Below are 10,626 nucleotides of genomic sequence, written 5' to 3' on the forward strand. Positions count from 1 at the left end.
ATTTAGTATGTTTTTAAAAACAATTTTAATATCCTAATTTAACTAAGGCCTAGTCCTGGTATAAAATAATCTCTGATTTTGAAAAGTCACCAGATCTGCAACTTTTCTCAATTTTCTTAAACAATGAGAAAATGAGAAACTATGAGAACTATGAGAAACTAACTTTGGCTTAGTCATATCTTCAAATGGCTACAGTATCAAGGATTGTAATATAGGTTCGAGACAGTCCTCATCACTGCTTCTTAGAAAAATGGTTTAGCTGTAGTAACCAAAGTAGTCACTGGGTTAGATCTTTTCTAATTTACCAGTAGATGGCAGTGTTGTACTAGGATGATGTTGCTCAGAATGCTCGTATTATCACCCTTCCAAGTTAATACTCAGATTTATAGATACAAAATATTAAACCAAAATTCATCCACAAAATCCTTAATAACGCAGATTACACAGACAGAAATAAAGTGGCACACTTCCAACAATGCATATTAACAATTTAGCACAGACCCACAGTTATTTTACAGTTAGTGACAGATGTTTAGATTAACTTTGTAGAATTATATGAAAAACAGATGAAGATAAATATAAACTATAAAGACTGCAACTTTTCTCTTTGTAACATTCAGTACAAAAAATGCTAAACTTTGACAATTGATAATTGTGATTTCATGTATGAACAATATGAATCCAATACTAAATATGACTCCAACTGAAAATAATAATAAGTCTAATAGCACATAGCAAATAGGGGAGCTCTACTGGTCAAATTGGTATTTTTTTACTTTTATAACAGAATCTTAGAAAAGATGGGAAAAATCTTACACTTAAGCATGTCAAGTTATCCATTGCATCCCCATGATGAAAGTTAAAAATGTCTGTCCTTTAAAAAGTGAATTTTATTTTGTAAATACCATTTATTTATTTAAATTTTGAACTTATCATAAATCATCAAAAACTGCACAAATGTGGAATAAAAACAAAAATTACATTTTGATTTTTTTTTACAAAATTACATCTCTAGAGACCCCAATGTCCACGAGTGTATACCTCAAACGAATACTGCATAAGGGTTAAAAATCATACAATGCAAACCTGCCAATGTTTATGTCCCTATAAGTGATATCAGATAATACAAGAATAAGGGACCCACATTTACTCAAGTTGTTTCATCCAGCAGACGAGAATGTTAGAAAATCATGAAGGTGTTATGCCTCTCAGTATATTATGTGAAATACGTCTTCTGACCGGGGGCTTTTTGGCATAAACAGGTCCGCATGCTTTATTCAGTGTTCTTCGTTAGATAATACTACCACTCAGTCAAAACTAACTGAGTAGCAGTTTAGCCTGTAGCAGGGGTGTCTTAAGATAGCTGTTCTCACAACACAATAGATGATGCTAGGCAAACAAAGGTTATTTTTGGCATCCCATGTTTCATACCTTGTGGCATATTATCACATTTCTTGTATTTATAATGTTCTATTCCCAGGAGATGATGATGAACATTTTATAGTTTTAATGACCTAAACACAACAGACTTCTATAAAGTATTATTTCCAAAGCTTTGAGAAAAATGGTCCTGACAGATTAATTGTACACACATCAGAGTATTGCAGGACTGTTCAATTCCATTCAGTTTATTTTATTTATATAGCGCTTTTCACATTGTGCATTGTTCCAAGGCAGCTTTACAGGAGCAAATCAGAAAACCACAGAAAGGTAAGAAACAGCACAGTGCATGGTGTTTATAGAACAAGCAAGATCATTCTCATAAATAATATTTAATAAATAAATAGATATTTATGTCATTGTTGACCTGTCACTCAAAGTAATCCGTGCACAGAGTAAACAGAGGATTCACCTAGTAGGAGGGAAGAGACACTCCCAAACCTATTCAATCACTCCTGAGGGGCTAATGTTATTTAAGAATCCAGCCACCTAATATTCTGTCCATCCTGACTCCAGGAGTTGAACAGGTATGATATAGCTACTGCTTTAAATTTCATCTTAACGTTTGGTTTTACATGCATGTTTATTAATGATGGATCGGATCTCCTAAATTTTTACACTTTCTCTTCTCTATAGCATGATGCTGTATCTCTGCCTCTGTGCGCTGGCTGTTTTCCTGCATTCAGTTTACTCTTATAACTGCTCAGCGCATTACAAAAGAGTTCCAGGTGAGACCCTCCAGCTCTTTATTCTCTGCTACATTCTGAGCACTAACACCACACTCTTCCCATAGATAATGGTGACCTGACGGTACACTGTGGCACTAATATGATCTTACTGGAGGTGAACCTGTGCACCGCTGAATGGGCGGGCTTCGATCCCAATGGACTGGCCTTGAATGGTGAACGCAATAACAGCCAGTGCATGGGCAACATTGACACCATTGTGAACCCACCTGTCATTCGCTACCAGCTGCCTGTCAATCACAGTCAGGAGAATCCATGTAGACAATCTCTGCAGGTGTGAATAAAAAGTTCTGCTTTTGTTTTAATGTATAAGAGTTTAAAACAAAAAAGCTAAACAAAAATGTGTAATTGTACTGTGTAAAATATGTTTAGTTCTACTCAGTTTTCTATCGATATGTTGCATCATTATTTTCAAAATGCTTAAGAAAATTAATTTGAGCCAATTGTAAAATGTAGATGTTACCAGTCGCTGGAAAATTTGAGTTGGGTTCTGACACTGTAATTTGTTAGATTTATGTTTAAAGAATGACTAATTACTAATGTTGAATCAAATTTTTAACACATCTTAAAGCAACAGTTCATCCAAAAATGACAATTCTGTCATCATTTACTCACCCCCAAGTTGTTCCAATCGGTATAACTTTAGTTAAAACAATAATATAAGTTTCAATGCACGGAGAAAGATATTTGGAAGAATGCTTGTAACCAAACAAAAACTACATTTCTTTGTTCTGTTGAAAAAAAAAGAAGCTATTTTGAAGAATGTTGGAAAGCAAACAGTTCTGCCGCACATTGGACTACCATTGTCATTTTTCCTACTATGGTAATAGCAGTATATTTCCTGCTTTAATAACAACAAAAAGCAAAAACATTTTCCTTGTCTGTTATTAGATTGTGGACGAGGTACCCAGCCGCACCGGGCCGTTCAGCATGTTCTCCAGCATTCAGTCCGTCATTATCACCGGCTTCATTGATACGCCCAGCTCTGCAGAAGGCTTCATTAGTTACTCCACAGACCTTTACTACCATTTCTCCTGTCGGTACCCGCTGGAATATCTCCTCAACAACACTCAGATTGTAGCGTGAGTATCCAGAAATCACTCTGGCACTCTGTATACTCAACCTGTAGCAGTTTGACTCGATAGCCTCGATTTCACTTGAATTCCTCCTCCAGGTCTTCGGTTTCAGTGGCTACAAGTGACAACAATGGAACTTTTATTGACACTCTCAGTATGAGTGTCTACAATGTGAGTTTTTCTTTTTGGATATCTTTAATTCAAAATGCAAAATATCTTTTTTATAGTCACCGTGAAATCAAACAGGAAAATTTTAAGTATTTTACACAGTGTTGCAGAGATTATTTTAAATGATTTATCCATGAACACCATTATTTCTTATTCATTCGCATTTGTAATCTTTTATCAAAAACATTAAGTTCCTCTACCCCTCTCAACAACAACTCTTCACCACATGACGTCAGCAACAAAAATGAGGTAGGGCTATATTGACTGTCCAATGGCCAGGCATTTTTAGCCCTCTGCTCCTGACCCTACTTACAACAAATGAATCAAAAAGGGAAGGGCAAAATAAAGCTTCTGATTTCAGAAGCTGTTTCACTCAGATATACGTCACAACACGGAAAAGTAGTTAATCGCGACTTCCGTTTCATGGTGACTTTAAAGATATATTTCTACTATGTCTTTTTCTTTGGCAGAGCACAGATTTTACCTACCCACTAGTGGTTCCACCATCAGGGCTACAACTACGCTCTAAAGTCTATGTTGAAGTTAAAGCAAACAATCTCACTGGAAAGTAAGAATATAAAAAAATGATAGCCTATTATTTTATGTAGTGAATTATTAGCATTAAGTGCTTTATTATGGAATTAAGTACTATTGATTGTTTTCCATCTTAAGTTTTCATCTTCTGCTGGACTACTGCTTTGCAACCCCTTCACCTTATAATCAAACCAACACCAGACGGCATAACTTTTTCACCGGGTGAGTTAAACCTACTGTACAGTATACTGCACCACCATTAACCACTGTTCTGATATAAACTGAATATTAACTACGAAACTCTTAAATCTGCTATTTTATTTAATCTACGATTTTGTGTATGAGAGCATCACTGTAAACCTGTTGTGTCATCTCAGTTGTGGTATAGAGAACCGGACAAATGTCCTTCTTAATGGCCGTTCCAAGTACTCCAGATTTTCTTTTGAAGCGTTTCGTTTTGTGGAACACCGTGATCAAGAAAAGTCCACTATATATCTGCACTGTATACTCCGGCTTTGTGAGCCAAATAAGTGCCAAGAGCTCCTTGATGTAAGTAAGCCTGTAGAATAGAATCATTACCACTAATGATCAGTCAGTTAACATCTCAGTTTTTGTGCAGTCTTGCATCACTAATAGAACTCGAAGGCGAAGGGCACCAGAACCTTTTGGATCGCAAGCAAAAGATTCTGCCACAGTGTCTGTGGGTCCTCTGTATACTGAAGCCCGTGAGTCTGCAGATACACACATGCACTCTAAAATAATAAAGGTGCTTAAAAGGTTCTTCACAGCGATATCATAGAAGAACCGTTTTTTGGTTTCACAAAGAATAATTTAGACAAAGGTTCTTTAAAGAACCATCTCTTTCTTACGTTTTTATAAGAACCTTAATTCTTTCAGCACAAAGGACGTTTTGTGAAACAGAATGTTCCTCAGATGTTATAGGTTCTTTACGGAACCAAAAGGTTTTCTGCACTCTTTAAATTAAAGGTGCTTAAACGGTTCTTCCCACAGGTTCCACAAAGAACCGTTAATTCAAAGGTTCTTTAAAGAACCATCTCTTTCTTCTCTTCTCTCTCGGACTCTTTCACCTCATCCTTTTTTTTGCCACAAAGAACTATAGTGAAACAGAAAGGTTCTTAAGATGTTAAAGGTTCTTTATGGAACAAAACGGATCTTTGATGGTATTGAAGAACCATTAGAAGCACATTTTTTAAGAGTGTAGCCAGCATAACACCTCCGCATACAGTAGTTAAAGGAATAGTTCACTCACAAATGAAAATTGTATTTAAGCTTTGTTATTCAAACCATACATTTTTTCTTGTTTGAATATATTAAAAGAGATAGATCACAGCACTTTTTCTTCTGTGAAGTACAAGAGATGAAGTTTTGAGACACGTCTTAGTGGTTTTGTGCCAATACAATGAAAGTCAGTGAGGGCTTATAATAATTAATTTTTTAAAAAATCTGGTTACCAACGTTTTCTAAATATCTTCTTTTGTGTTCCTTAAATGATATAAGAATGAGTAATAGTAATTATTGAATGTTGATCAGTCACGTGGTGAGAACCAACAACTGTATATCAGCAATGACGTCATCAATGATGTCAATGGGTAGATGTTCCATAAGCATCAATTTTAAATTGAACATAACAAGGTTGATATTTAACATAATTGGTAGATTTTTTTAAATGACCTCATAGCAACAGAATGCCTACTATGAAAAGTCAATGGGGACAATTATTTGGGTAAACTATTCCTTTAAAAATCATCACCGTGTTTATGGAATTTCTTTTGTGCTGTATGGTAAAAGAAACGCTGCCTGGAACAGCAAGAGGGTAAAAAATTACATATTTGTGTGAACAATATTTTTCTGCACACTGTTCATTTTGCAAATTCTTAATGAAAGCAGTTTTAGTTGATAATGCTTAACAAACTATGTATCTGTTTGATCCTGTAGAGAATAACCTTCCATCTCCATCTCCCTATGGTACGTGATTATTTTCTAAACTTTATTTTTCAATACAAATATTACACTTTAATTTCAGACCTAATTCGCATAAAAATCCAAAGCAACCATGCTAATGTATTAAAAAACCCATAAACATTGCAGCAGTGACAACAAGCGTTGACTGTAAATGTTTGTTTTCTCTTGAGAATCTGGAGGCAGTGAGCCATTGAGTAGGAACAATGTAAACATGGCCGGAGTCGTGGTGGGGGTCATGTTTGCCACCGGTGGTGCTGTGGTGCTGGTTATGGCTGGATGGTTTGTGCTGAAGAAGTTTTACTGGGCTGGTAGTCTGCCTCAAACTTTCCATTAAGAGATCCATTAACCCGCCATCTGTTCTGTGCTGAATGAAGTTTAATTTGATATATCAGATAAGGCGTCTGATCACAGCATCTGAACAAACTATCAGAGGGCCGCTTTGCATAATGCCTATTTAGCATACTGTAATCTATTTAGACAGCAGCGGAAGTTCAGTAAACATTTTGCACCTGTGCGCTCCGTAGAAAGCTATAAGACATTATGTAAATGCAAAACCTCATATTTAGAACTGTATTTAACCATTGTTATATAATGCTTTGATAACTTTATATGCCTCGATCTGTTCATTTCATTTCATCTCCTTTTATGATGTCCATTGCTTGTATATTATCCAATGACTTGCTGCTTTCCTGTAATGTAATGTGATGTTAGTTTAGATGACTGTTTAGTATACTTAGAAATTATTAAATGATGTACAGATACTAAATGTCTCCACCAACATCGATTATTCAGTGAGTGATATCTGGCGAGAACAATTCTGAAGATTATATTAATTTTTCTTAACTTTCTAAATGTAATTAATTCCTATAATGACAATATTGAACATCAAACAAGTGATGTTTCTAAATATTTTAAATATAAAGACTCCAGCACACATTCATGGCATTTCCCTGTCCTCTTTTGATTGACTGAATCTATTGGCCGATAGTGTGAAAAATAGTTTTGACAGATAGATTATATCTTTATAAATGTTTTTGTTATTAGTATGGTTCAGGCAATGATCAATGGACAACATACAGTATATTCATTTTTAATATCTACAAATAAATCTTTATTAACATGCTTATATATACAGTATACATATGAAAACATATAACACAAAACATTCTCAATAAACATGCAGTAAATAAAAGATTCTCCATTTTCTCTTTCACCTCATTGAACAATTGATTTCCCTTCATGTCATTTCCATCCTTTAACATAAGGTTTTCTTTGAAAACTGTACAAACAAAGATAGTGCTCTACATAAGTTACAGTTCACAGTGTACATCCAAACATTGTATAACATGCTATTTACATTACCGTTGCATTTCTGAATGAACTGGAGAGTTTAATTTAGGGTGTGCACGATGTCCTGTAACAGTGCAGAAAGTCTACTTGAGAAATCCTCCTGTATGGATTCTATGTTTGTCTGATGAAAAGCAGACGGCTCACCATTACCCACATTTTCTTGTAGAGTGATTATATGTTGGTCTAAATTAGAAATGAACTGCTGATTATGAACAGATGAAATCTGACAGAACTGGTCCACTTTTGAAGTCATCACATCTCTTGGAGGCTGTGCCGAGGTGAGGTGGCCAGCCAGAGCTATCTTCAGCGCGGCCACCTTGCCTTGTATATCCAAACTGAAGGTACACACTTCCTGTCCCAGTCTGGCCGTCACTTCCTCCCAGAGTTCCTTTCCGCTGCTGTCTCCTTGCTCCTCCACAGCTTCAAAGGCCTTCGTCTTAAAGTTCTCAAAGGCTGCTGTCCTCTTCTGGTGGCTTTCATCCAGTGCAAGGGTGATCCTCTGCACGACCTCCTGGTAGAGTGCAGCTTCATCTGGGTTAAGGTCCTGGAGGTTCAGATTGAGTTTATCACAGAGTTCTTGGGTGTTTGACTGGAGGGCGGTCTGGAGCTGCTTTGTGAATGGAGCTAGGAACTCTCTGACGTTGGCCAAGGTGTGTTTCGGGTGGCTGGGGTAAGGAGAAAGCCTCTGTCTCAGCTCGGCGAGCTCCTGCTTCAGAAGGGCTCGTAATCTTTCGGACTCCATGCTCAGTTTATACCTGAGCTCAGCAGCCATGGGGTTGGAGGAGTCCTGGGAGTAAAGGTCACTGCTTACCACATGGTTCTTCCACATTCCACTGCTGAAAAACAACCATATCAATGTTCATACAGATGGCCATTTCTTTGTTGCTTTAATCAATCTGTACTATTGAAAATGATTTTAACTCACTTTGGTTCTTTGGCGAAATCTTTCTTGTCAGTGGCTTGGTTGTCTTTCTGTAAACTCCATGATGCTTCTTGGCTGCTATCGTGATGAAGTGGAAGCGCTGGAATGCAAGAAGGTGGCAAAAATTTGATAAATGTCATGAAAAGAATCGGATCTAAAGAATAATGCATTCACACAGGCTTTGAATTATCTAGAAATGTTTCTTAAAAAATAAGATTGGTTTTTTGTACCTTATCTGACTTGGAAAAATGTCAAAAAAATCGTCAAAAATGTCAAAAAAGATATACCCAGGCTATCACTGGGACAGTAAAAGCTCTTAATATGTATAATGTATATTTAGATATGTATACATTTACTACCAACATATACATCTGATGTAATAATATGTAAATAAGAAAATATTTTTTTAAATCAAATTTAAAAAATGTTAAATATTATTTTGAGAAGTTAATTGATCTGTAATTACAAAATATTTCAGAGCCCAGATGAATTCATGGTATAAACTTTTACCATAGATTATAGATTTTACCACAGAATGCAGTAGTAATAAAATAGTAAAAACAACAAACCTGTTGTAGAAGCAAAGGTCAAAGCCAATATTACAATGTGTAGATACATCATTTCGAATGATGACGGTTATTCTTGCTCTCTAAAAATAGATAAGTCACAAACAGATATTTTAAAATAATATGCAGAAATTATATTTTTTTACTCGATTTTAATGTCTATCAAAGATTAACTAAAAATGTTATTATGCAATATGTTACAAATTACAGTTTACACATCAATTTGTCTATTCATCTGATGAAACAAGGGGAAAATGCAGCCCTTACCTGGTGCAGTGAAAATGGGAGAATATCTTCTGAAGTTCCATATTTAAAGCGATCCCTTATCAGAGGTTGTCCCGGTCTTCTGTGTCAACACATACCACGTGGAGGGTCAGTTTGATAAGCAACAGGAATCTGAATGTATTTTGCTAATTGGCTTGTGTTCCAATAACATTGATTCAGTGTATCCCTAGTGATGTCATTTCAAGGCCAGAATTGACGCAATTCCAAGTACGAGGAGGTCAATGCTACTGAAATATGTTTACGTCAAATTAAAGACATTTTATCAGCTATACCGTTGATTAAATATGCCACACCCATCAAAAATGAAAACTATTTAAATGAATCACATACCGCTGTCGTAATGCTCATTAACATGAGATACAGACTACAAACACCTACGTTGGGTGTAAAGTCCATTTTGTGAACTGTCTGCTATTTGGCTCATTTTTATCAATTGAATTCTTACCTACTTGGCTTTCACACAGTGACTTTGCTTTTCTCGTAATATCGCAGAAAAAAAGGCACAAACATTGAACCTTCCAGGTCTGCTTGACGCAATCGCTTTTGCTTAGCAAACAAAGATGCTGTTTGTTTTTACTCTACTGAATGGGTCCCGTCTGCTGATAAACAAACCCAATAGCGTTTTACTTTGAAGATCTGATTATTTCAGCTGAAAAACACCTTTATTGTTATTTAATCACTTATACAACAATTTGCAACAGCGCAGTTCTGTGCATTATATGTCCACTTGTTTTCATCAACTTTACTTGTTTTACCAGTGAACTACTTTGACTATTTGTTTCCGTCATGCCCTTGGCCTAACTGGCAGCAAACACTGCTAAACAAACACACACAACTAATGGTCTTTCATGACAAGACTCCATATTTGGAATTGAAACATGTTTAAAGGTTTAATTTAAATTTGCTTATTTATAATTAATGTAATCGTTTTATACATTTATCACATGATTCCTCTGTGACATTGCTCTGCAGACACCTGAGTTCACTGTCAAGAAGGGCTAAAAGTGTGAAATGTGACAATTTTGTTACATAATGAAAAAGTGACTGAGGTCATAGTCCAAACACTTGACTGGAAGTAATTCAGAGTTAAGGTTTATTGAGTTAACAAAAAATGCTCCAGTAATCATAACCAATACATATTGTGTGCAAATGCAGTGCAGCCTATGCTTTTTTGAAAAATTCGGATATTGGCCTATTTACAAGGTCATTGATTCACAGTTCAAAGAGTGCTACAAGTTATGCAAGTATTTAAATCCATTCGGATTTGTTTATAGAGCCCTTTTGAGCTCTGCATGTAGAGATTCAACTTTAACCTAGATATTGCAACAGGTTTACTAGGCTGTTCAAGGGCTTCTCGTCTAAAAGGTGCATCATGGGAATGTGAACTTTAAAAAAAAAAACAAGACTTGTTGCTTGAGTGTAACGAGTTTGTACAAATGATTTGACAGAATGTCAAAAATGTTCCCCTTTCTTGCCAAAGCATTCTAGAAGAACACTTGCAGACTTTGACAAAAAAAAAACTGTATAAATCGACAATCGAGGATGTGCTGAATGAT

General features: G+C 35.8%; 2 protein-coding genes across 3 annotated transcripts; one reads left to right on the forward strand and one right to left on the reverse strand.

Moving 5' to 3' along the window:
- Positions 1-1,920: 1,920 nt before the first annotated feature.
- On the forward strand, positions 1,921-6,780 carry LOC130429091 (zona pellucida-like domain-containing protein 1). The gene is made up of 11 exons (XM_056757457.1): positions 1,921-1,967; positions 2,077-2,168; positions 2,234-2,460; positions 3,078-3,268; positions 3,361-3,433; positions 3,901-3,998; positions 4,103-4,186; positions 4,342-4,513; positions 4,584-4,689; positions 5,921-5,950; positions 6,118-6,780. Exons 2-11 carry the CDS (start codon positions 2,078-2,080, stop codon positions 6,279-6,281), a joined length of 1,236 nt encoding a protein of 411 aa, XP_056613435.1. The 5' UTR covers positions 1,921-1,967; position 2,077; the 3' UTR covers positions 6,282-6,780.
- Positions 6,781-7,030: 250 nt separating this feature from the next.
- Positions 7,031-9,042, reverse strand: zgc:162608 (uncharacterized protein LOC100037332 homolog). Of its 2 annotated transcripts, none has more exons than XM_056757115.1 (3): positions 8,789-9,042; positions 8,223-8,319; positions 7,031-8,130 (listed from the first exon to the last, which is right to left on the reverse strand). In XM_056757115.1, exons 1-3 carry the CDS (start codon positions 8,838-8,840, stop codon positions 7,338-7,340), a joined length of 942 nt encoding a protein of 313 aa, XP_056613093.1. In that variant the 5' UTR covers positions 8,841-9,042; the 3' UTR covers positions 7,031-7,337. The 2 variants fall into 2 exon arrangements, with proteins under 2 accessions (XP_056613093.1, XP_056613092.1); XM_056757114.1 differs by having other exon boundaries at positions 7,031-8,133; positions 8,789-9,038.
- Between the last annotated feature and the right edge of the window lie 1,584 nt (positions 9,043-10,626).

The sequence above is a fragment of the Triplophysa dalaica genome, chromosome 9 (genome assembly GCF_015846415.1).
Source record: "Triplophysa dalaica isolate WHDGS20190420 chromosome 9, ASM1584641v1, whole genome shotgun sequence".
Lineage (NCBI taxonomy): Eukaryota > Metazoa > Chordata > Actinopteri > Cypriniformes > Nemacheilidae > Triplophysa > Triplophysa dalaica.